This window comes from Pygocentrus nattereri, chromosome 4, assembly GCF_015220715.1.
Source record: "Pygocentrus nattereri isolate fPygNat1 chromosome 4, fPygNat1.pri, whole genome shotgun sequence".
Classification (NCBI taxonomy): domain Eukaryota; kingdom Metazoa; phylum Chordata; class Actinopteri; order Characiformes; family Serrasalmidae; genus Pygocentrus; species Pygocentrus nattereri.
Window position 1 is genome coordinate 45508220 of NC_051214.1, and position 27534 is coordinate 45535753.

The 27534-nt window shown below is 40.3% G+C and overlaps 1 protein-coding gene across 6 annotated transcripts in view; it reads right to left on the reverse strand.

Annotated features, from left to right (window-relative positions):
- Positions 1 to 6502: 6502 nt before the first annotated feature.
- Positions 6503 to 27534, reverse strand: part of col12a1b (collagen, type XII, alpha 1b) — a 100091-nt gene continuing 79059 nt past the window's right edge. For 5 of the 6 annotated variants that reach the window (XM_037538004.1, XM_017695707.2, XM_017695705.2 and 2 more), the window contains 15 exons: positions 19103 to 19261; positions 18752 to 18829; positions 16772 to 16858; positions 16284 to 16337; positions 15650 to 15745; positions 15078 to 15131; positions 13736 to 13789; positions 13575 to 13628; positions 13008 to 13079; positions 12291 to 12326; positions 12126 to 12192; positions 11763 to 11945; positions 10209 to 10286; positions 9560 to 9730; positions 6503 to 7482 (listed from right to left, as the gene is read on the reverse strand). In XM_037538004.1, the coding sequence (XP_037393901.1) occupies positions 7364 to 7482; positions 9560 to 9730; positions 10209 to 10286; positions 11763 to 11945; positions 12126 to 12192; positions 12291 to 12326; positions 13008 to 13079; positions 13575 to 13628; positions 13736 to 13789; positions 15078 to 15131; positions 15650 to 15745; positions 16284 to 16337; positions 16772 to 16858; positions 18752 to 18829; positions 19103 to 19261 (1362 nt within the window). In that variant the 3' untranslated portion in view covers positions 6503 to 7363. Of the gene's footprint in view, positions 8953 to 9559; positions 9731 to 10208; positions 10287 to 11762; positions 11946 to 12125; positions 12193 to 12290; positions 12327 to 13007; positions 13080 to 13574; positions 13629 to 13735; positions 13790 to 15077; positions 15132 to 15649; positions 15746 to 16283; positions 16338 to 16771; positions 16859 to 18751; positions 18830 to 19102; positions 19262 to 27534 lie in introns of all 6 variants that reach the window. The other variant, XM_017695708.2, reaches the window with a different exon arrangement.

Genomic DNA, 27534 nt, shown 5'->3' on the forward strand with positions numbered 1-27534 from the left:
CAGAAAAATATTTTGCGTGATGAGTTCAAGTTCGAGTTCAAGTTCAAGCTCTAAATGTAGAAAAAAACATGACATTACTGAACAAAAAGAAACGACTGTCTGTGTTTGGCTTTAATTTACGTTTATTGGGAACATTTAAATCATCTGACAGCTGTTTCACAGCACCATTCTGAACGGAGCTGTGTCTACTTTATAAGCTGAGTAATATGCAGAAACAGGTTCTGATAATGAGGTAACTGAACGGCCTTCAGATGGATTTTCTGACAAACCAGCATTCAAAGGTAATTGGTTTGTAGTGTAGATTAGCAGTAGTCACGTAATGCTCCCAGAAGTTGATCCACTCTTATTCTCTAGTAGTGACACTGACGTCTGTAAAAACCCCAGCAGCACCACTGTGTCTAATACATCCGCACTACACATACTACCATGTCAGTGTTACTGCTGTGCTGAGAACGGATCGGTACCCATACAATATCTGGACAACAGTGACCTTGTAGTCAGAAACGGACCAAATTATGATTATGAATGGTGTTGAGGGGGCTGATGATCTGTGAAGCAAATGATGCGATACACCCTGTATAGGGTACCCTGTATATATACACAGTATATAGGATGCACTTGTATAACAGGACTAGTGTAAAACGGGCAATTTAGGTGATTGGTTGGTGGGTAATGGTCCACCAACCAATCATCATGCTTCACTGAAACCACTGCTTTTTATATGCTTCTACAGTGACAGGAAGCAGAAAGATCAATGTAAATGTTGCCGTATGCGCCTAATACAAAAGCCTACATCGACTAACATGAGAGGGTTTGAATGTATCACTCTGTATTGGCTGAATTGCAGGAATGTGCTGTATATTGTGGAAAAATAAGCATTTTCTACTAATACAGAGGACAAATCTCATTCCATGAAAACAGTTACTGCTAACAGCTGATTTGTGGTTGAAATTCTCATAATGAAAGAGTTTAGATCTACACAACACTCAAACTAGCTTGTAGAATGACATTTGGAGTTTCCAGAATTGCGTTTTAATTGAGCTGCCCTGGAACAAAACACCATTATAAGAGTCTACAACCCAAATAATGACTTTTCTGATGTAGAACCTGACGGCTTTTACTGCCTTTTGAGATCAAGGTGTGCATTTTGTCATACAACTCCACTTCTGTGTTTGTAACTTCTTCTCCAACTCCTTGTACCATGTCATGGCATTAATCTCAGAATCTCTCTGGATGATGTAACGTGAGCCTCAACATTGCCTCAAGGCAAACCCCGTTTTAAAAAGCATTATCCACTCGCTATGTATACTCAATACTCCGCAGCAGAGCTTGCCACAGATACTGCGAGCAGGAGATCCCTTGTGGCCGTTGCCCAGCACCTACAGATTAGCACAGTGAAGAGGAAACCGAGTGGCTCCTTGAGGAGCACCTCCTGTTGTGCAAACAGCCATCACAGCCAAGCTTTCTCTGCCTCCTCTATTCTTTCCATGATGTAACGCTTGGCAGGGGACGTGCTGTGAGTTTATAGTTCTGCTAAGAGCCTGAAAAGAAGAGGGAAAATCTTATATTGTACTTTGCTGGGTATTAGAAGCACTGGTGCGCACGTGTTGAAACGTTCCTCATGTGATTTCTTCTGGTTTGTCTCATGGACTGGCCTCAGCCGCCTCCACTGTTACACAGTCTGATTGCAAGATTTAAACAATGTACACACTGCCTGGAACATAGGCTGCGTGTCAAAGGTTTGGGGACACCCCCAAACATTTCAAAATGTGTTTAAAGACCTTTTGCTCTTGTAACTGATCCAGAACTAATCATCCAACATCTGTACCGGACCTCACTAATGCACTTATGGCTGAATGGATTTAACACTTTACCAGAAGAGTAGAGACTGTTACTGCAGCAAAACTCCCCTTTGATATCTTTGATTTTAAAGAAAAGCTGGACGATCAGGTGTCCACAAGCATTTGGGCATACAGTGTGTTCATTCCTGTAGATGTTCAAAATGGCCTTGAGTATCATGTTTGGCTAACTCTAGCTGTGCATTTGCTCATGAGGTGTTGCATTATGAGTAAATCTGGCCTGTTTGCTTATATTTCTTGTATTCATTTGTTCTTTGTTTTCCAGAGTGTAGCTAATTGTCACACTGGGCTCTTTAAATACCCTCTCGGCCCGCACAGCTCAGAGCCTGTGATAGGACTTTACTGACTCAGCTAAGAAGCTGCCAGAGTTCATGCTTGATGGATATTAACTCTTCACAATGCACTTCAGTTCAGCACTGCTAACACTGCTATCTAACAGAACTAGATAAAAAATTCCATGTCTATCTAACAAACTATCAAATACGAGTTCTACACTGTCAAAGTGTTGTACTGTGAAAGCAGCGGTAGATTAGCAAAATAGTAGCTTCACACACCACAGCACAGGTTCAATTCCAGCTCACTGAAGCCCCACTGATGCAAGTTCAGAGAACGAGTGAAATCTGAGGGGGTGAAGCTACGCTGTTGCATGTGGAGCTATTAACTAAGCTACTCTTGCTCCACTATACTGTCCTCATTAGCATTAGATGCTACTGCAAGGTTGCCAACTTTCACAGTTTTGGCATGAGACTCATACATTTTGGTATTTTCCTAAACCAACACACTCTGAACTATTATTACTTCTATTATGTTTGTTCTGCATAAAGACATCCAATTCGTTCATGTTGTAGCCTACTGAGAGGACACTGGCTGCATCTCTTACATTTTGCAGTGCATTTTCAACACACCAGGTATTTAGTGTTCTTAAAGGATTTGTTTAGGTGTCAGGAGCTGCATTCGAGCACAAATGTGGACCAGCCTGGAGTCCCTGAGGACTGCTTTAAGAACCATGGGCCTACAACCTGCTAACCTGTGAGTTGTGGCTCAAATGAGTGTTTTAAGCAATGTAAAAGTGGATACACCCTCATACAACATTGAAAACCTCACTCTTCAGCCACCTGAAAGTCTCAGACATTGCAGGCTGTGTTCCATTTACAATTTGCATAACTGTGCATAAATGTTTGTATTTTTGCAGAATCATCCAACATCAGTACCTGACCTCACTAATGTTCTCGTGGCCGAATGCATTTGAGTCATTACTCACGGCAATGTTCCAGTATCTAGTGTAAAGCCTTTCCCAGAAGAGTAAAGGCTGTTACTGCAGCTGAAGGGGACCAAACTCCCTGTTAATGTACTTGATTATAAAAGAAAAGCTGGACAATCAGGTGTCTAGAAGCATTTGGACATACGCTGTAATAATTCCTGTAGGTGTTCAAAATGGCCTTGAGTAGCACTGCATCATGTTTGGCTAACTCTAGCTGTGCATTTGCTCATGAGGTGTTGCATTATGAGTAAATCTTGGCTGTTTGCTTATATTTCTTGTATTCATTTGTTCTTTGTTTTCCAGAGTGTAGCTAATTGTCACACTGGGCTCTTTAAATACCCTCTCGGCCCGCACAGCTCAGAGCCTGTGGTAGGACTTTACTGACTCAGCTAAGAAGCTGCCAGAGTTCATGCTTGATGGATATTAATCCTTCACACTGCAAACGCCCACCCTTCAGTTCCTCACTCTCATAAATCTTTAACGTACATAGTAGGTTCATAGTCCTGAGTCCGTAGTTCATAGTCATAAGTCCTGAGTTTAATAATTGAGCTATAAACCTGCAGTTTAAAGCAGTGGCTCAGCCAGAAATGTAATTTATACAGTTTCCCTCTGACCCCAATAATAATTGATCTACCCAAACACGTTTGATGTCCAAAGTTTGCTTCTTTATTCTTGCGCTGGAGCTATGAGACTAATGAATGTTGTGTAGAAAAACAGTGATAGCAGCTTCAGAGGTCTGAATTCTGTCTGTACATCAGATCACAGACTTAACCAGCAAATGTTTGCAAAATTTGGTCCGTCTCCTTTTCTCAGTGAGGTTCTTCTTGACAGCTACACATCCTTTCAGACCCATAGCGCTGAGTGGTCTTCTCACAGTGGAAGGACGGACAGAAACGCCTGTGGATGTTTTCAGATCTGAAGCAGCTTGATCTTCTCCTCTCTCTCAGAGATGAAAGCTTGAAGTGCTGTTTATCTGATGGGGACAGTTTAGGTGGTCTGTCAGGTCTTCAGTTGGATGTTAGGAATCCTTCTTTCTTTGTAGTTTTTAATCATTTTTTAACATCCAGTTTAAAGAACTCTGACTTTCTCCCTCCCTAAGTGGGTTATCTTGTATCTAATTCCATCAGAAAAATAAATAAGTTGCACTTAATGTCTAGAAATTAAATCAACTTAGGGTGGTCTCCAACTTTTACACAGTATGCAACTGCAATTCTGATCTACATGCAAGAGCTACTACTGAGCAACACCAGTCCATCAACAAAACAGGCCACGAGTGATATCACTTGAATTTTTCCCGTGAGCTGCTACACCAGACTACCTTAATAAAAATGGTCTCCCAGTGTTACTTATGCCTACATGTGTCAAACAGTTTTAGAAATCACATAAGCAGGTCTATCTCAGATTACTTTGCATGATGCTAATTGGTGGTGTATAAGGTTCTTGTTAGCTACATTAGCCTTGTAGCTCTGGTGTAAAACTAAAAAAAGCAAACCTCAGACGCCAAATATGTCTTGGCTGAGTGGCGACATTTAGGACAAAGAAAAATAGTGGAAGATAGATTTTATGGTTGAACTGTTGCTTTAAGAATTTTACCCTATGAACTCTTCACTTACAACAGATCTTTGCTGATGTTTTGGATTTCTCCCTCACCAAAGATCATGACCCACTCTGCATTCCTCCACAGGGCAAGTCTGGATCACAGGATGACTTCAAAGGCTCAGTTGTAATAAGAGTAAGAGCTCAGTACTGTCAGTCAATCACAGCTTCCCCCCACCTGTCCAGCAGTACTGAAACATGTCAGAGTAGCCTCATACTCATGAGGAGCTTCTCTAAATCACTGAGAACGATGCCCCAGGAATGTGCCTATGTCCTGCAGAGTGTGTCGTGTGTTTTAAGTAAATCTAAGCCATGCTGTTATATAACTGGGTTTGCTATAAATTAGTCAGAAATGGTCCTAATCTACATTGAGATACTGTAAATGTGAGGGAACCCTTTAAACATTCAGCAACCGCTCAAGCCACAGCCAGTAAAGATAGAGTGTTTGAAAAAGCGCTCTGTTGTTATCTCTCATACTTCTTCTTATTCTTCTTCCACACTTTTCTGCGATTAATACAGCCTGAACTGCATAACGTACGGACTCCATTCAAAATGTGTATCGAAGGTCTTGGCTCTGTGACTTGTGCTATGTATTTTTAAAGTCAATCGGATTGGTAGTTTTTAATAAAATTAAGTTTAAAAATTAAAAATCTCCCATAAGAATGAATGGCGGAATGTTCAGAACTTCAAATTCTAACTGACATCGATGATAAACGAGCTTTAGAGTTATGAGCATTTGTTTGGCAATAGGCACAGAAAACTGCCCCATTCACTCCCATGTAAATTTCTCAAAATCAGAATCTGCTTATTTCAAGATTTTCTCTGTGTTTATCTTGTCATAACTCAATACACACAACATTACACCACAATAATCCTCAAGGGGTCTCACACCATCTATCCGGATAAGCGATAGACTAAACATTTCCCGAGTTATGACTGTGTTCAGAGGGTGTAAATCGGACTCAAACAAGGCTTCTCCACTAAGAGCTGCATAATAACAGAGAGACAGTTCATTTGAATGCCCCCCCCTTCCACACACACCACACACACACACATACCTAAGGAGGTGTTGTTCACCTACACAGACACACACACACACACACACACACACACACACGCACACACTTGCAGCTCTTTTCAAGCACTCTTGCACTTTCTTCAGGAAATGCATATCTAGTTCATCTTAAAATTCACGTTTCTGTATTTGGATTAACTGTATTTAACCACAACAGTTCTACCTAACTTTTAAACTAAAGTTGTTGCCGTCAACTACATAGCACTATAAAAAAAAACTACAGTCTATTCTGATATTAAAAATATATTCTCCTCCAGTGTTTCTTCTGAAATCATGGACATTAATGAGGAGTTTGTTCCCTTTGGCCTCTACTTGTCTGGGAAGGCTTTACACTAGATGTTGAAACATTGCTGTGAGGATTTGACTGCATTCAGTCACAAGAGCATTAGTAAGGTCAGGTACTGATGTTGGATGGTCAGTTCTGGATCACTCCAACTTAGTCCAGAGGTACCGGATGGAGCTCCATTACTGCAGAGAATACAGCTCCACTGCTTCACAACCTACTGCTGGGGGGCTTTATACATCTCTAGCCCACGCTTGGCATTGAGCATGGTGACCGTAGATATGCGCCTGATGGCAGTCTCAACCTGCTATATGTATGTGTATATATATATATATATATATATATATATATATATATATATATATATATATATATATATATAGAGGGAGAGAGAGAGAGAGACAGAGAAGAACATAACTGACACCATGTTATATTTTCAGTAGTTTTATTGAAAAATGCCTCCTCTGGTTCAGAAATAAATAAGAAAATAAGGCTGTGGAATTCACAATTTGCAGTTAAAAACATGAAGCAGCAATACTATATCCATAGTCTTGCACACAAATGCCAACTGCATTCGATACTGATAAAACAACAATGACAACAACTATATTCTGATTTTTTTTTTTAAAAAAAAGAAAACAGACAAACAAACTAAATATACACCACAGACATGCAATTCCACTTTTGGTAAAATCAGCTGTGTGTTCAAATTAGAAAACTGATAAATGTTCGGTTTAAGATAAAGTAATGGAGGCCATGTGTTACCATACTGCGGACAATGACAAAAACAAGTATTTCTCAGGCGATGAATACCGATATAATGAAAGACTGATGTATATGAGGGTGTGTATGAGAGAGTTGTCATGATTTACGATGAATGAAGCAAGGATGAATGTAAAATTTGTGAAAGCAGGGGTGAATGTATAGGCTGTCATGTGGCAAGCGTGTAACTACCAGCAACACTGCTGGGATTTAGCATAAGTGACACATCAATAACTCTAATGTGGTAAGTATTTAATGAAGCAGATCATTTACAAGCGCAAGGGGAGCAGAGATAGAACAAGTTGGTCAAGAAAGTCTGGATTTGGTCACATACCCAATCTACCCTGCTAAATCCACACACACTCGAAGGGGTTCATAGCATCAAAAAAAAAAAAAAAAAAAAGAAAGAAAAAAAAGTAAATGTAGTACCTCTGTTACATCAAGTGCTCATAAATCTTCATAGTGGCATTTGTGAAAGAAACTTTAGAAAAGAAAAAAAAAACTTTACATTTATGCAAAAAAATCTTTTAAGATTTTATCCATTTGGTTTGTCTTCCAGATAGCGATCTCTTGCGACGTTCGCTGGGTGTAAGCTCAAAGTCTTCCTCAGGTATTACATGTGGTTGGGGCTCACGTGGAAGCGGCTCTGCTTGGAAATATGGTTGTGGCCAGTTGAGCATGGGAGTAACATTACACTCAAAGTCAACAAAGCAAAAAGAGCAAAAAGAGCATTGTGTTACGTCTGTCAGTGCTGTAATGCCACAACCACTAGACTAAAACCACAGCAGAGACGTAGGAAAAGACATTTGTGAGTTAGAGTCACTGATAGAAAGGGTAAGTAAACAGCTCAGCGCTTTCTGCCCTCCCCCTGGTCTTTGATGAAACTACTGAGACATGGGAATATTTAATTAAGCTTAGAATATTCAGAAATCAATTAAAGCCCTATTGTAGCTGGATGAGTTTTCCCATAAGAGCTTGTGTATGATCATTTGTTGGGATTATTGCCTGGATATCATTGCCTGGATATCAGCATTACAGCGTTACCCCACAAAACACACTCAATAACAGTAGCAACACTCTGTAAGGTGCGGTGGAAAAGCACTACATACTACTTACTGAGGAAGCTTCGGGTTCAGTCAATTACAAGAAACCATTTACTCTACAATTTTTACTGTCAGACTGCAAAAACTACACGCACTGCAGATTCACACTAGACTCAGATCCCTCCACTGTTGCGAAAGGTGCTCACAGTACAGATTCATTCTGGACTAAAATCACAGGATTACATCAACAATCACTTAAATCACAGCACCTCTCTGGTAAAACTAATCCAGCTTCAACAAGGCTGTGATTCCTCATGTAACACAGCTGAGCTACAGCTGGCTGTACAAAAACTACAAATGATTAGAACAGGATTGTTTCTAAAAGTACACCTGGGCTAGTGTGCACACAAAGTGTTATTTTTCTTTGAACCAAATCTCCAAAATCACTTGTACAAAAAAGGCACATGCTTCAAATCACCCCTGAGCAAAATCTGAGGGTACATCACTTAAGGCACATGTCATACAAAAAGAGGCAATCATGTTGGCATTCAGCAGACAGCAGGATACAATGCAGAAGCTCACTATTGGTGTTAAAACTAGTTTTAGTGGATCTGGGTTCATTTACAAGGCACAATTAGTTTATTTACAGATTTAAAAAAAAAAAACCTTAGCAGTTAACAGGTTAAATGACTGTCATCTTGGCTACAAATCCTCTTGGTTAGTAAGTGTTGTTGTTGTTGTTTGTTGTTGTTTGTGTTTTGAATCATGCTCCTCCACCAGCCTGTCTGCTGTTTGGCTTCAAGATGCAAACAGGCTACTATGTTGCTGCCATCACCCGGTGCTTTGGCGGTTTAAGTTGCTGTGAACTGTTGTTAGTATCAGTCCGCTATTGATTTATTTTTCTTTGTCGAACTTGTTTGTTTTGATATTGTTTTCAATAGGTTCGTTAATCATTTCCTTGGTGGTTATCCTCATAGAACACATCAACATGTGCGAGCACAAAGCTCAGAATCAGGCCTTTCTCACGATTTCAGCGTGAAAAGCAGCACAGGCGCTTTAGAATGCTTATGAACCTGAAACAGGTCAAAGAGGGTGTTAGAGTTCACTGAGCTTATAAACTACATCATCAGGCTTTGAAACACGGCAAAAACGATATTTTGGCTGGTGAAAGCATGTAGGCAATGTATGTAGTATTTATTCTTAGATTGCTGTAAGAATACTGAAAGATTATTCACGCTACTTCGAGTCTATTTTTAAGTCTAATCAAGAGAAATGATCTGAATGGAAATATAATTAGAAAAATTTGAAAAACGTTCTGCCAGCACGACACGATTCCCTTGAAAAAGATCTCATAATATAAGTAACAATGTCCAGAAAAAGTTTAATCATTTTAAAAACATTTTATATTCTGAAATATTATAGTAAATTTTACATACATTGCCTACATTTAATTCATTTGCCAAAATATTCTCTTTTTTCCAGTGTATACCTGATGGCTGTTTACTATGTTAAAAAAACAACATGCTATAAAACATTCTGTATCGCTGCTGTCATCAGTAAACCACTACTGTAACAATCAGGTAGCTAGCTCTCCATGCACTACATTAAAACATGCTTTTAATGTTATTAGCAGTTTTTTACGTCATGCATCGGGCACATCTATGAAAAAAGTGTACGTACCTCTGTATCCCTGTCCGTTGTAGGGGATACCTACACACTGAGAGGAGTCGCAATATCCCGGTGGGCCAGGTGGACCCCTAGCTCCTGGGACACCATTACGACCAGGAGGGCCACGAGAACCTGGAGCTCCGGAAGGACCTGGGGGGCCTGTTCTAGACTCACCTGGATTACCTGAAGGACACAGATTGAAGCAAAACTCAGAAAACTGCACTGACATCACTGTTTAAATCTACTGCAGGACTTGGCCAGGGCTGAGAGAGAGCTGCTCTGGAAGTCAGCACAGACAGCAGGAGAAAGAGGTTTAAACCTGGGAGGAGAAAAGAGTTATGCCTTTTTTTTAGTTACTGTTATGTAACTGTGAAAGCAGACTCAGGGTCATACCTTTGGGATGTAAAATAAATCTGGCTGGGCTAAAAGACTATAAGAACTGGACCAGAAAAAAGGAAAAGGCCCAGGAAAAACAAGCTCCTGCTACTGACCCAAAGTTTTCATTCTGTGTCAGTTTACATTATAGAATAAAAAAAAAATTAAACTAAAATGGGAAAGACGTTTAAGAACTCTGCTGACAGTTATTTGAAGTGATGTGAACAAATCAGGCACGTGTTTAGTGTGTGTGTGTGCTTGCATGTGCAAAAGAAAAGAATCCTACCAGGTGGTCCAGGCATGCCTCTTTGTCCTCTCTCTCCAATTCCAGGATTTCCCCTCTCACCCTTCTCTCCAGCTGGGCCTGAATAAAAGGAGTGCACATTTATACACACATAAATACCAGCATGAGAACAAAGACAAACCTCAAAAGACACAACAAAAGGAATCCTCCCCAAAAAGTAAGTAAATAAAATAAATAAATAGCCACGTGTGTACGCAAAAAATGCATTGCTGACAAACCTGTGGAAAGCCTGCACTGAGAGATCTAGAAAAGGATTCAAGAAAGAAAAGCCACAGCAGAGTTTCCTAAGCTGTGCAAGGAGAAAAACATGGGAATCTTCCAAAACGCTTCCATTTAAACTGAAATCCGAGGACTGTAGCATCACCTTTACTGCAGCGTGATAAGTGCACTTATGAATGTTTTCGTATAGAAACTTTCATATTCGTACTATTTATTTCATTTATTCTCAATTCAGTATGACACTGGACTGAATTTTCTTTGTTGTAGCTGCACTGCGCAGCTACACTACTGACCTTTCGTACATTTTTATTTCTGTTTGAGCTGTGACATTACAATTACAATAAATGTAATGTAATCTAAAGATCTAGATACTGGGCAGTACTGCACAGGCCATAGCTCTTGAAGATGTGGTCAGAAGATTCCGAAAATCTTGATAGGAAATGCCTACAGCTCGTTCCTGTGCTGTTGCAGGCATGTGAAAGTGAAAGCTGTTAGATAGAAATATTAATAAGACAGAAAGTACTTTGTCTCAGTGTCGTAGTTTGATTTGATTCATGCAAATAATGTTATTAAATCAAAATCGAAACAATGAATATATTAATTTCTGGTGCATCCCTAACTGAAATGCGGTTAGCTGTAATTTCTATGTAAAAAAACAAAGCTAGCTAACCAGAAAATTGTCATTCTTGTGCACAATTTATATGTGTAACTATATATGATTGACAAGTTCAGGATCAGTGGTGCGAGTCATTTTTTTGCATTATTGTTTTAAACTATTAGTCAGTATTTGCCATCTCTAATACTACCATAATCCCCAAATTAGTGCCACCTACAGGGTGTGATGTCGCTTCAGTTCAGCTCCTGAACTGCACCTACCCACTATATAATGATCATGATCACACTTCATACTTTAGTTTTACCTCAAGTCATTAAACTGATGCATTTGGCCCAGTCTAGCTACAATGTTCAAATACAATACAAGGCCATATGGCAAGGGGTTACTGCTGAGGTTACACAGCAAAGCCCAGTGTTAAATCAATAGATAGAGTGTTCTTTGTGCCCAGATGCAGTTAAATTAAGGCTGTAGTTCTTTATAAAGCACTTTAGGTGCTCATTTAACACCAGTGATGAAGGACAGAGCAGCAGTAGCCATCACGTGGCTATCAAGACCTACAATTATATGCTAAAGTTTGAATAATATTAGTCTTATTACATGTGTTTTTGGCATAGAACTGGGTTTCAGGGTAAATTGATTACCTTTCTTTACTAACATGAGTGGGTGCTCTGTGAAATAGAAAAGAAAGAAAAAAAACACACCTCTGTCTCCCTGTCGGCCAGGTAATCCTGGGGTTCCTGGGAAGCCGTTCCGGCCTATCCGCCCAGGCTCTCCTTGAGGCCCTGGAGAACCAGGTGGTCCCGGGGGGCCTGCAGGTCCGGGACTGTTGCTGCGCGCCTCACTGGGGATGTGGTTCAGCATGTCATTGAATCGACCCATTTGACCTTAGAGAAGTACAGCAGTCACATATAAACAGTTACTAGAACAGAGATTGAGCAAACGAGTGATTGTGAAATTATAATTAAAGCATGCACAAAGTTGAACGTACTTCTGCAGGCAAAGTCTGTTTGGCTTTGTGGTAGAGACGGACAATGCAAAAATGTATCTAAATAAATAAAACGTACTGTTTACTAGCTGTTCACAGACTTGTCTGGCAATGGAACGCATCATGCCCTGAGAGGCAAGGTCACCCTGAGAGAAATAACACAAGAAATCCGTTTTGCTCTTCTTTAAAAAACCTCTCATGCAATTAAAACAAAACAAGTGCAAATACTGAAGCCATCACTTACTCTTTCACCTTTGTCTCCCTTCAGCCCAGAAGGTCCCTGTGTAATTAAAAACATACGCGGCACCACATTAGAACCCGCAAATCCTGCTAACCCTTACATTCCCCCTTAAGCATACAGTCTCATCTGTCTGCCCTGTGATGGACTGCCAACCTGTCCAGGGTGTTTCCTGCCTTCCGCTCTGTGACCACTGGGATGGGCTCCAGCACCACCCCAACAACCCAGAAGGATAAGCTGTTTAGAAAATGTGTGTGTGTGTGTGTGTGTGTGTGTGTGTGTGTGTGTGTGTGTGTGTGTGTGTGTGTGTGTGTGTGTGTGTGTGTGTGTGTGTGTGCGCGCACTGTGTCTCATTGGCTATGTTTATGGCCCCAACCACACCATTCATTTCATGCAGAATCTATCCATTCACTTATAAAGGGAAGCAGGAGCTCAAGGGGCCATTATTTGAACCTTGGTTGGTGAAATGTCTGTATTATGCCTGCTGTCTGCCTTTGAAGTGAACAAGACTAAGGAGGCTGTTGTATTTCACACAGACTTTTGACAGCATAATGTCATGCTGTGCTGGAATGCAACTCATTTCATCACTGCATACCACAGTGCTACACGTCAAAGCAATGTTTTGCAAGCAAAAGATAATATCCAGTTCAGTAATCAACTTTGTTACCATACCTGGAGCTTTTTCAAACTCATGGTTTCAAAGGATGGTCTTGTCATACTTACAGGAACACCATTATCACCAGGATTTCCTGGCTTTCCAGCATTTCCTTGCATTCCAGGAGATCCAGGGGGTCCCTAAATAAAAAAGACACCAGGAGCATTAAGTCTCCAAAAATCCATTTATGGAATTTGCAAATGGGTCTGAATTCAACCCAGCAAGTAATATGATGGGGACGGGCAATATGCTCCCGTTATTGTGATTAATTCTGAATAAATTACATAATCCCACATATATTTATTTGTATTATAAACAAAACAGAGTTAGACTAATTACACTAACAAGAATATAGTAACAAAGAGCTGATTTGATGTCAGCCTACATTAACAGCTCATTTATTTTTTTGTAATTGTAAATTTTTGCCAACTTCTTTTTCAAGGAACAAAGTAACGTGTCCAGGTGAAGCAATTGCTTATATCATTTTTACTGTAAAACCCAAACTCAGGAATTGATGCAAAAAGGAACATGTTTTTAACTGCAAGCTAATATGTAACCAAAGACAGGCTCCTTGTGTGTGCAAATATACTTGGCCAACAATGTTTGGTTCTGATTCTGAATTTATGTGAACGCACCATCTGTCCTGGTGGTCCTCTGGGTCCGGCCGGTCCTTCCTTCCCTTGAGGTCCCTGCATTAAGCGCACACGCACAATTAGATGCAGGTCTCTTGACTAAAGGCTGAACTGCTGTTGTACTGTAGTGCAGTGTAATGTACTCAGTGGCAAAACTCACTCACCCTCACGCCAGAAGGTCCCATAGGGCCAACAGCACCAGCTTTGCCAGGTGGACCCTGAGAGAGAGAAACACAGACTTAGAGCCAGACACTACACTCCCACTTGCCCTAGACAGCATTAACACAGCTCACCTATCTTTGTCTAAGCAACTCAAAGCAGTTTGTTACACCAGAATTTTCCTTCCGTGCTTAAAATAGTAAATCTTCATTTCTGATTTGCGTTTAAAAGACCTCAGCAGCTTGCTCTCTTCTCCCCCCCCCCCCCCCCCCCCGCTTTTTTTTACCCTTCCCTCATCAATCCTCTCTTGCCTTTGATGCCTTGGCATAAGATTTACAGGCAACATAATATATTCCAGATCCATTTTACTGGCCATTATAAACCTGGACTGCAAACTCTGCAAGTCATTAAATGCATGTTGCTATAGCATCTGCTCCAGCATGCCTCTTCTCACCTGCAAAGCAATGCCCAATTCTGGTCATTAAGACTGTGATTTTAAAGTGTCTCCAACATAACAAATGATTTCTTCTCCTGCTACAAAGTTTAGATGGCCGTGCAACTGCAATCGTCTTGTTAGCCTTTTACAGAAAACTGACTGTTGCTTCATTTCTTTGCAGCAGCTGTTGAAGAGCATCGCCTTATTTCTTATTCTGTCCCATCTCTCCCCACCCCGTCTCACTGCTAATCCACATCAATCAATTTAGTCACCTAAACACCCAAGGAACGCAAGGGTGGATGAGACGGGGTGGGGAGAGATGGGACAGAATGAGTCTTTGCTTGTCTCATAAGGTTTCTTGTCTGAAATGTAATGGTCACAGTAATTTCATACCAGCATGATGCATCTTATGCATCTGTCTCAAGCAAAGTGCCATCCAATGGCAAAAAGCTAATGGCAAAAGCACACCTAGCCTGCAGCCAGATTTTATAATTCACTGTGGATTTTACACACAGTTGTCTCTGAGTACCTGGCGCTTAGCCTCACTAAATATCCACTTATCTGCATGGCAGAGAGCAGCCATCAATGTTATTAATTCATTCCCTAGGCCCACACATGTTCCAAATAAAAACAACCCAACAAAAACTGCAGAAAAGCACCAAGCCAGACACATTACAGCAATTAATATTGAGCTCAGCTAATCTGCATTTCAAGTCAGATGAAATGTTAGAGCATGATCTAAGCCTATTGTTCACTTCTCCCTCCCTTCTAGCCTCCCCTGCGCAGATACGATCTGAGCTTTGCCATATGGAGCCTCTCCAGAGTAGTAGCAAGGGTCTGTACAAAAAGAATTATCCCCTCGTTCTCCTTTCCAAGCCACAAAAAGCTATTTGAGCCAAAAGAGCACTCACTTTCTGCCCAGGTAGTCCAGCATCACCGGGATCTCCTTTCGGTCCTGGACGGCCCTGTGGAAAAAAAATAGAAGAAGGGAAGCTTACAGTAAAAGCAAACTAATGCAAGTTTTCATTTCGCTGAGTGGAGGAGGATGTGTACTGTCATGCTGTTGGAAACTCAACACATCAATCAGTGCAGAGAGGCAGGATTTGTGAAAAGTGGATTTTTGGGCAAACTTTTTGCTCTATCCTGACTTAAAAAGGACAGAAAAACGAGTGGAGGCAGCTGAAAGGAGGGAGGGAGGAAGCTCTATTCGAACGTATGCAACTGAGTTTAGGATTAGACGCTTTAAAAGTTCTCTGATATTGAGTGCAAATGTCCACAGACATGGAAGAATGCAGGATGTTCAACCTGTAGCCATAATTACTGTGTATCTACAGTTCCTGGGAAAATAAACGGTCGGAATAATCCCTGTTCAGTCCACAGAGGCACTCAGAGATTTACGGCTGGCTACTGAGAACTGGCGGAGCTCAGAGATGGCGGATAGAGAAGGAGATATTAAGCAGGAAGAGTGAGGAGGGGGACTTACAGCCTGTCCTGGAATGGAGAGTCCACTGGGGCCCTGAGGTCCAGGAAGACCCAGTGGTCCTGGTGGTCCTACATCGCCACGAGGCCCAACTGGACCCTACAGAAACACATGAGAAGGGTGTTAGCCATTTAGATCAGATAAGGTTAGATCCACCATAGTGGAAATTTGTCTTTGGTTTCTCTACAGATGCATGTAGAAGAGAGTCTATAAGAAATTAAAAATAAGAAATAAAAGCAACAAACACACTTTAAAACCACACAAAAGAATAAGCATCATGACAACTGAGCATCATGGGGTACAAAGAAAGAAAAAAAACAAACAAAAAACCCTAAAAACCCTAACTATAGCTATTTATTGCTTGAATAGCTTGTGGGACAAAATACTTTTTATGTTCTTGTTGGCATTAAGGACCCTAAAGTGTCTACCATAAGGAAGCATAATGAACTGTAAAGATGAGAAAATTCTTTAATATAGTTTTTGCCTTCCTCTGCTATCAAAACTCACTAATCCAGTTTCATTAAAACTGGCAATAACCACCACACCTCACTAAATGATAAGGAAAAGCCATGTGAGCACACATAACTTAGGCTAAAAGGCTATATTGAGAGAAAATCATGGGGTACACAGTACTTACAGGTGGGCCGGAATCTCCTCTTTCACCCCGAAGCCCCTTGCTTCCAGGTGCACCCTGGAAAAAGGAAAGTGTTTGGACGAATTACAGAGAGAATTCTTCAGCTATCTGCTCATGCAACCAATAATCACCTGTCTTCACTCTATACTTGAACTGTTTGTGATCATGAATGAATGACTGAAAGAAGTGACTTGTGCATGTGGTAAGCACAACATTTCTTTCAGAAAAACATTTGTGAAATTACTGTACTTTGGGACATGGTATGTGTCTAATGGGACAGCTTGTCTGAATTAGATAACAACCAACGCAATTTATAGAACTGGTACCTTTCAATCTACATACTGTCTACCTATCAATACGGATTGTCCAGATGTTCTCTTAAATCATACATGTAGGGTTTACACTTCAATCCTCTCAGTACTCTCAACTCTATAACGTGAAAGTAGTTTCATAGATAAACTCCCTCAAATAGGACCAGAAAAACCTCTTACCACAGGTCCCATCGGTCCAGGAGGTCCTGAGCTGTCAGAGGTGCACGTGCAGGCATTGGGAAGAGGTGGACATTTGGCCTCATCTCTCTGGAAGAGGGAGGGAGAAAGGTTGGTGAAGGGGATTAAGGGTCTGCATACATAAGAGCAGGACTGTCTCTACAGCCTTGAGGGGAAACCTTATCCACACCCACAAACTCAGGATGATTTCTTTCTCACCCTGGAGAGCAAAGTACAATCTCCCATAGTCGAACCTCTACTATCAACGTAAAAAAGGGGACTATTTCTGCAGTTTAATCTATTCTGTGGCACTAATAACGTAATGTCTCCTCATATTCTGGCAGCTTTCAATAAAACATACACTCGGGTTTAAAAAATCCAGTCTCTGTGCCAGGCTCTGTGAGCAGGCGGAAAAACTAATTATGTGGACCACCACCATCCAGCCATTCAGGATATTCTCTACTGAGTTTCAAAACCTTTGCCAAAAGATTAAAATTGCCTTTAATGCCAATAATTTAAAAGCGGTGTGGCTTCAGCGCTCCAGTAGGTGTTAATATAACACTGGTTTGAATGATTTGCTATTTATAATGGGGAAGAAAGTCTGCAGTGGTAATATTAATCGCCACAGAAAAACAACTGTCAGGCTGCTATTTCTTAGAATGTATTGCTGTTGTCCCTCAAATGATGAGAAAGAATGTTCTGGAAGTAGTGAAGGGATTTAGTGTAGACATGAGAAAACAAAAGTTCAAGCATTCAACTAAGCAAAAATGACACTTGCACATATTAAAAACATTTTTTTTACAGAGCAAAGCCTGTTACTGATGACAGCATCAGTGCCCACAGGGCAGGCTGGACTGGATTAAGCACAAACTTTGTGATGTGCAGGCAGAGTTTTTGCTGACAGCCTTCTGACAGGGTGGCACTGGTGTGTGATTCACGTGGTGCTGCTAGAAGCAGCCTTTTTTGAGGCTGTCATGAGAGGATTTTTACAGTTTCCCCAGAGTGATGAGGTACTAGGCGACACTATTAAGCCTCATCACAGAGGGAATACAGCGAATCAGGAGAGAGAAGAGAGGAAAAACAGCAAATCAGTGAGATCTCATTGACCATGGGCTGTTTTGAAGCTGCAGCTGGACTGTTAAAGCACTTGTTTTTGTCCTTCAACTTTGAGGAACCCCTAATCACAACCAAAAGTGCAATTTTATGTTCCTTCAAAAGCAAGGATTTGCAAAGTTTGCTCCAACCTTTACTTTCTTCATGCAAAAAAAAATATGACACAATAAAGGGCCGACTGGGTCAAACTGTACAACAGCAGATCACTGTTGTCGGCTCAAAACCTTGTATCTCCAAAATGGAAACGTTACTGGAGAAGGAAAAAACCTATTCTATTTTTAATGTAAATCAATGGAACCAGAGTTTTTTCCAAGCAGATTTGGGTCATTTCTGTTGGTCTTTTCATCATGAAATTTATGCACAATATATAGCACGACAGGCTTTTTTAAATTATGTCAAAAACTGAAAAATGACAAAAATACAGATACAAGGTTTTGTTCTGAAAGCAGCGATGGATTTTTTTTTTTCATTTTTGTTAAAAGTATTAGTGCCACTAACCCTGCTGAAAAAAAATATGACACAATAAAGGGCCGACTGGGTCAAACTGTACAACAGCAGATGTTCTTGTAACTGTTCCATTCTTCTACACATGTACTGGTTATGTCATCATGTCCTTCACCAAAGATTAGTCATTGTTTTGCACATGTCTAGTTCAATGGGGTTCAGTTGACAAAGCAAGGGTTAAAAACACATGGCTTACAGGATGTTAATACAAAATCACACTCACGTCATACACACCGACAGCAGTGGAGCTTGAGAAAGACCATCCACAAGTATTTGACATGGACATTAAGACTGGCTTTGTGTGGAGATGCAGATAAGGTGCTTAAGACAGAGATAAACAGCTGTATTTTTTTAGGTGCTTCTTACCATTGAGGGAAGGTCACAACATCTGTCCCGACTTGTCCAGCCCAAGCTGCAGATAATATCGAACATCTGGATCTGGAACTGTGCACCACAAAATGAAAGAGGTTGCTGAATGTGTCTTTGATGGATGCTTTGCATTTAAAGTTAGCAAAAAAAGAGAACGCAACAATGAATGAAAAACATCAGATGAAGAACTGACACAGGCATCACCGCAGTGAGATCCAACTGTGAATTAGGTGCCCCAAGCGTAATACTGAAAATGGCTAAAACTGCTATAAATAGATAAATAATTTCCCTTCAGACAGAGCAGAGAAAAGAAAGATGTCCAGGGTTGTACTGCAGCAATGCACTTACTGTTGCTGATTCTCCTTTGGAGCCAATGGACTTGGACATTTTGCCTAGCACTTGATAGCCATCTGGAGATGTATTGCCAGCTTCCTTAATCTCCTTCTCAGCCACCTCCTTGCAGTCTATGTTTAGTTTGACACTCTTGGAGGACACAAGGATGTGGAGCTGGAGAAAAACAGAATTGTGAAATGGACCATGTTAAGACTCCCAATGTCTGTCCCATATCCTGATTCTCAGCTAATCTTCATGCAATCTAGGGTTAGCAACCTCTCCATGGTCTTGCTTAACTCAAAAACCTTATCACTTGACACTTAACTGGAAACTGACTTTAAGTGCACTAAAGCAGAGATCCACACACAAACTGAATACCAGGCCAGGTCAGAAGGAAATATTTCCTTAAAACAACCAGCTCAAAATTAAAATCAGATGGAAAACTTCATAAAGTTAATAAAGCTCTTGTCAGCATTAAAACTGGAGATGGAGTTAAAGCGCTTGTGTACTCTTCTGTATTACCTTTTTGTTCTGAGCCAGTTACATTGTTTTCATCATGTTTTATGGATGGGACTGTATTCCTTAACACAGCAGTATCTCTTCACAACGCCAGGATGGACGTGAACCTCAGAAAACACCTTAAGTGTCTCAAATTGCTTAGTTTTTTTGTGTATATTGCCCCACAGTTACCCACCAAAGCTTCGCTCTTTGCAAATGACTCAGCAATCATCCAGTGTCCCAGACCAGAACAACATGAATGGTCTGACAACAGACTGCATACCATGCACTACAGTAAGAAAACTATCTTTAAACTGAATCAAGAGTGCCTGGTGACTTTCTAAAATGACCACAAGTTCTCTACTGTGTCTTTTCCATTAGGCTTGCAGTTTACACCATGCTAATGGATGGACACTTACTTCTTTCTACACTAGCCTCATAGCTCCAGTGCAAAACTAAAGAAGAAAGCTTCAGACAGCAGATATCTTGACTGATCGACTACATCTTGGCTAAGGGGTGAATTGCATAAATTTGATTATCTGGCAAACAATTCCGTTACAGACAGTTCCAGCTCAGTTCTTTCTAGAACTGCTTTCCACGGCATCAGCTGAAACCAAACTATGGCAATTCCCAGGTCAACACAGCTTATGATGATGATGATTATGGAGCACTCTTTCTCCTTCTATGTGTGTACACCATCCGTTCCATTTAAATCTTAACAGCACAACAGCAGCGGTGTGGTTCTGTTCACTCTCTGGCAGCTGCAGCTGCCTCTCACTGAAACAGTGTGATCTTAAGCACTTGGCATGAGTGGGAGATTCTGGTCAACATCCCTGGAAGACGATGGCTGAGCTGAAGAGACCACTGTGTGGACTGTGATGGCTGTGGAATTCAGACAGTCTGCAGGCAATAACGAAGACTCATCGCTTGGGAATAAGGGGTAAATGAGGTGAAGAGAGTCAACATTGAGGGAATGGAAAGAATATATTAGACCTATTGGGATGAGCCCACTGTCTCTGTGTGAGAGTCAGCAAGTCTATGAGAAACCTTACTCAGCAGACGTTCAGACCCTTCTCATCTAGCTTTGCTTCATTTCCACCTCAAGCCAACGTGACAAATGGAGCATAACATCATCCAGGATGCACTTCCAAATGTGTTCTCAAGTAGTTTGTCATTTGGACTGCATTCAGCACCTAGACTGCAAACTGGAGCAGAAGGCGTTTATCTTTCTGACAGTATCTTCTGAAGTCATTCATTAGTGTGAAATACTACTGAATTTGCAACTGCAAAAATCAACTATCTGCAGTTGCTCAGGATTTTGTCAGCACAATACAAAAAGTTTAGTTAGAGGGCTCACATCCTTCTGCAACATCAGTACTGCAAAAATTGTCTAACAAAGTACTGAGTAAACAAAAACTGTGTTTCTCCTCTAATAAATGTATGTAGGCTGGGACAGTGTCCCACATGTTAATACAAGCAGAAAGAAGTAATTAATATATTCTGATTGACCTGCATTAAGTTGAAAACAATTTATATTTCCTTTTTTGAACTGTTCTTTTTTTGATGCCTGCAACACATTTAAAAAGGCTATGCTGCAGTAATGTGCAAAATGCTGCTTGGTGTTGAAATAAGTACAGATGTTTCTGAAAAAGTCTTATCTAGAAGGTAGCATATCGCTGTTGTCGGAAGAAAACCTCTTATCTCCAAAATAGTAACTTTACAGGAGAAGGAAAAAACATACTCTACTTTTAATGTAAGTCAATGGAACCAGAATTTTAACCAAGTAATTTGGGGTCATTTCTTTTAAACCATTAATTATGAAATGTAAGCACAGTGTAAAGAGCCACAGGTATTTTCAAACTATGTCAAAAACTAAAAAATGACAAAAATGGAGTTACAAGGTTTTCTTCCGACAGCAGCGATGTGTTGCTGCAAAATATGTTAATGTCTTTCATTGTTAAGGATGCCTTCACAGATGCAAGGGTGAATAACCCATGCTGTGGGCACTACATCATCACGGACTCTGGTTTTTGACCTTTATGCTAGTAACAGTCTGGTGGTACTTCTTACTTCCATTATTTCCATAAACAATATGAAAGGTTGACTCGTCAGACCATGGCACATGTTTTGACTGTGCAACAGTCCATTTCAGATGAGCTTCAGCCCAGAAAAATTGGCAAAGTTTCGGGAATGGTGTGGTGATATCCATGACAGAAAAAATTCAGTGCCGTCTGAGGGATCAAAGGTTACAGGAATTCCGTCGTGGTTTTTGACTTTGCCCTTCATGTACAAAGATTTTTCCAGGTTCCCTGAATCTTTTCATTATATTATGTACCATAGCATAACTAATATCACTAGAACGGCATTTCTGCATCTCTGCAATATTGCTAAATTAAGAAATGCATGATCTCTACAGAAAGCAGAAAAGTCAGTTCATGCACTTATTACTTCAAGGCTAGATTATTGTAATGCCCTGCTGTCTGGATGTCCCAGCAAAATCCTCAACAAGCTTCAGCTGGTCCAGAACGCTGCAGCCAGAATCCTGAACCAGAAAGTTTGATCATATCAGCCCAGTCTTGTCAACTCAACACTGGTTACCAGATAAATTTTGCATTGATTTTAAATTTCTATTACTGACCTATAAAGCTCTAAACAGACTCGCCCCTCAGTACCTGAGTGAACCTCTCCTACTATGAACCATCACGCCTACTTAGATCACAAGGTGCTGCTCACTACTGGTACCTAGAACTAATAAAGTTACATCGGGGGGGGAGAGCTTCTCATACAAAGCCCCCCAGCTCTGGAATAATCTTCCTGTTAATGTTCGGGACTCAGACACAGCCTCAGTCTTTAAGTCTAGGCTAAAAACCTACTTGTATAGTCAAGCCTTTGGTGATTAGCCCTCCCTGTCAGATCTAGACCTGCTGGAGTCTCTGCTGCTCTGTTATACTGTAATCTGTGGTCAGCCACTCTTTACAGAACTGACTCCGTGTGTTTTTTCCTTTCTTTGCCGAGTTGAACAGCTGCCCATCGTGTACGTCTGATGCTTGACCACCATCAGGCTTCTTGCTGTACAACGCTGTGCAATCCTCACCCTCAGGTGCTGCTGCATAATCATAAACTGATCAAATTAACCAGTGCCCACCTGTTTTCCCACTTTGTACTATAATACTATAATACTTTATACTAACGTTTGCTATCCGGTGTCGACCAGAGGAGGATGGGTTCCCCTATTGAGTCTTGGTTCCTCTCAAGGTTTCTTCCTCTTGCTCTTAGGGAGTTTTTGGGGGCTTGACTTGAGGAATGACGTCCTTAAACTGTCAGACTATGTGCTCATGCATTTCTTAGAAAAGTGGCAAGCCTTGACCCATTCTTTCTCATAAAGGACTAGGTCTTTCCTGAATGTTCCTTTTATACCCATTGAGGACTGCGTTGCCTGTTTAAGATGTTTTTTGAACGTTCCTCAATTCTCCTAGTCTTAAATTGGCCCTGACCCAACATTTTTTGGAATGTGTTGCAGGAATCAAGTTAATATTGAGTGCATATTTACACAAAACAATAATGTTGATAAATAACACATCTTATCCTGTCCTGTGTATTTTTGATTTGTATAAGTATTATTTATATAAGTCGAAGTGGATTTACAAACCATTGTTTTCTGTTTTATTTTTGCATCCTGTCATAACTTTTCAGAATTGAGGTTTGCATTTTCTCCTCACTGTGAGTCATGCATGAAACTTAGAGTCACCATGGTAACAGCAGATAAGTCAAGAGTAATGTGATAGCACACTAAATGGGAACATGATACTCTACGGTGATTAGAAACATACAGGACACCCTGTACCACCTTATCTTTCTCAAATACAGCTAAGATTTTCATAACTTTCCGATTTCATGTGAGAAAGAAGCTTTATCAGTTGACTAGTCGCTGTGGCTTTCACTAGATTTCTTTTGCATAAAGCAGCTTTATGAAGCACTAACACTGCTATTGCCTCTGCATCATGTCTTTTGTAGTGTGCTGTCCACTTGAACACACCTGAATTTAGTAATCAGGTCATTAACAAGGGTCATGAGCTGAGCTTGGTGGGTTGGAACAGGGAAAACCCAAAGGTTTTAAGCGCATTTGGTCTCAAGGCAACTCCATTCATAAATGTCTGTGGTCAGCTTTAACAGTGTAAAATGTGGGCACATGGATACCCAGTGATATTTCAACCCAAGATGGATTGGATGTAGCAGACTCTGCCAGAGAGGCTTTCAGAGAATCTAAAGAATCCAGCTGCTGACGGATATCTGTTCCACTCATCTTTAAGCCCTTTGGCTTCTTTGCTATTAAAATGTCTGAAATAGCTGCTGAGTGTGCTCTTCTGGCTGCTCCGGGAGACAAACAAACAATAAATCAAAGCTTGGTTTTAAAATCTGCTCTAAAAACTCAAGATGCATAAAACTCACTGAATACTTTAATACATCAAGCCAGGGAGCATTAATCAAAAAAAGGAGTGAATGCATAGGCCAGAGCTAAACCACCTAAATCATGTTTGTTTATCCAGTACACACTGGCAGCATTTTAATGGTTGACTAGCTCAGAAAAAGACTTTGTAAGTAACAGTGTAAACCGAAAGCATGCCAGCGCTCATACACTCGATCATTTATGTCTCAAAATATTCCCACTGATGGATTCTTCTTCAGAGAGGAGAGATCTGAAGCATGATGGACAGTTTTAGCATTCCCACTCACTCCTGAGGAAAGTTGTGAGTGAAAAGGATGCACTACTCAATTTCATTTCGTCAGAAGGCATCACTCATGGTCTGTCCTAAGCGCTCACATATGCTAAACAATAGTTCTGCAAAAAAACAATATTTCCCCTTAGCTCAAATGTGGTCAATCAGCCAAGACATGTCTGGTGTTCAGTGTCTGCTTCTTCAGTTTTGAATATTGTATGCCATACAGCTGAAAACAGTTGCATGGATTTGTCATTACTTCAGACCATTTTTAGACATAGTATGTAATACTGTTTGTTTAAAAGTACATAAAACCCAGTGGTGGACAGTAACTAAGTAAATGTAATTAGATTCTGTAAGTTTTTCTATTCTGGGCGACTTTTTCCTTTCACTCCATTGCATTTCAGAGTCTAATATCTGATGTTTTCCTCTGCTACATTTGAGAAATCTGTCGTTCCTTTGGTTTCTGTGTGTATAAAAACGTAACATGTCAAAACAAAAGAAGCGCAAAGCCAGAGCACCAATGATGAACTAACCTAACTTTGTGTAAATAGACCAGAATATAGAAATATGTCCACATATGCAGTCGTGACTGGCGCGTTTCTTTTTTTCTGAATTCATACAAACACTTTCATTTTATAGTAAATTAGTTTGGGTTAGTTTATGTTTATGAACTGACGCCTACAGATCAACACAGTAAAGGAAACTGTGATTCTGAGTTTAAAGCCAGTTTTTATTCAACTTGTAACTAATTTACAAAGTAATCTTAACCTGAAACTTTGCTTGTGTGTAAAAAGTGATTTCAGAGCCACTCGGTTCTCCCTGATGGAAACTGTTTACCTTCAGTGTTTTGTGCTTCTGATCATTTTAATAGACGTCAGCGTCACTAATTAATGACGTTCTATTAAAAGACTGGTTTACCAAGAGAGACGCTGGAGAACTTTCACCTGAAATGAGTTCATGAAGCCAGTCTGGTTATAAAAATGATAACAGGACATCAGAGCCAGAATTACTCTTTTAGTACTTTTACTTTATACTTAAGTACATTTGAAGGGAAATACTTTAGTACTTTTACTCAGGTTGAGGTCTGAAGGGAGGAACTTCTACTTCTACTGGAGTAAAATTTTACCTTGGGTGTCTCTACTTTAACTCAAGTACATGATTTGCGTACTTCTGCCACCTCTGATAAAATCTCAACACTGTCTGAAACAAGCATAAGGTAGGGCACAGGGACCTTGTAGCTCCAGGGCAAAGTTAAAAAGGCTTAAGACACTAAACATGTCTTGGCTGTTTGTATCTGGGGTAAGGGAAAATTTGTGCAAATTTGATTTTCCAGCAAACTATTCCTTTAAAATGGATTTCTTGGATTTTAGGTGGACTGACTGCATAATAAAGTGGTTCCTGAAGTTTGCCCTGGCAGGTGGATACAGTTCAAATATTAGCAAATGAGGAGGTAAAACCACAACAAATACAGATACAGTAGCCCTTAAGTAAGTACAAGAATATGCCATGCCTACAGTATGCTACTTCATACAGCCTGAAACAGAGCCAGGATGCAGTCCAGACCTAAAGACTGACATGGAGGCAGAGATGTACAGAAAAAGACAGACTGCACAAAACCTCTCCCCCTGCTTTGCCTGGCATTTCTCTGCATTTCCGATGTAATTGTTTAATGGCTAATGGAGCAAGATTTTCCATCCCTAACGCCAGGGAACAACTTCACTGTGGTTTTAAGAGCTCCCCCAGACACACATATAGATTCTTGCAAATATGAGAGACCTCACTAGTTCTCACCATTTTTCCCAGGAAAAGCTGGTATAAATAACTGTCATCCAGTCTTGCTGACTATGCTGGATGTGAACATACAGGATGACGCACTTTTCATTGTAGAAAGATTATCAGCTTCAAAGAGGCTGTCTGCAAAAGGCCCAGCACACAGTATTTTCCCTTCTTACTCGAAATGTTAACCTAGTAGCAAGTTTGGAATTATGTGCATAGCTTGCAAACAACATAAGTTGTGCACTGAATCCCTCTGGCCACATTTTTGGATTTGCATTCATTTTAGTGGCTACAGAATTCTACAGTCTATGGTGATTCAATGAAAGTTGTGAGATCAACTTATCTTCCAACACCCCCCTCTACTTGACAGCGCACATTAGGGTTTACAAAGTTTTTATGTGTAAGATGGAGTGATATGGTCGCTCTCTGCTCAGTTTCAAAGATTGTTCTTTGGGTCTGTAGTGCATCCTGCTGCTTGTAGTGCTTGTAGTGAATGTAGCAGTTTTATTCACTCCTTCTTTGATCATTTTTGGAAGATGACTGATAGATATCAAAAGCATATGTGCTTCTCATGTAGTTCCGACATTTCTCTTCTTTTCTCAAGCATCCACAAGAAGCATTTAATATCCCCCACCTTATGCAAGACATACATGGTATTAATTAGCCTGAGAAAGCTTTAGAGAATGGACCTTATGCACTCCAGGCACTAACCACGCCATAAAGCATTGTGCCTAATAAAATTCAACTTTTCTATATAATGTATTGATTTATACAAAAAAATCTACCAATGAAACTTTCACCATGGGAAAGCAGCCAAATAACAATTTTGATAATCCTTTTCTATCCCTCTTAGAGTATGGTTTGAATTAGTTTTACTGATAAACAACTATGAATTTTTGGAATTCAGGAATTACAGCATTTCCTTTGATCCATAAATATAAGTTGGTTGCGGAGCGTATCAGCAGCCAAGCGTCACTGAAAGCATGGACAGTTGCTGACAGTTTTCCAAAGAGGCTGTAGGCCAATACAACAAACCTTTGGAATTCAGTGACATGTCCTTAGAAAGTGAATATTATATTGTTATACTTGTAACTTCAAATTCATTTAAGCACAGGAGTTATGAATTTGTGACTAAAACACCCCCCAGGCTAGCAGTTGTGTTATGCAAGCCATTTCAGAAACAAATCCAAAAGGAGCTGGGCCATGCAACTGCTCCTATTCCCAATATAACAATGTTCCCGTTTTACTTTGAGCTAGTGCTTGGCGATATATCGCCTATATCAGTAGTATCGTAAGTATTAATAAGTAACATAAACTGCAGTGTCATTTACTTAATGTTAATGTTTAGAATATTATGTAATGCTTCCTTTGGTGTAATTTTAAGAGAAGCAGGACAGGACAAAATGGTCCCCTAATTAATTGTGGCTTCATTAACTTCATTAATGCATTAAA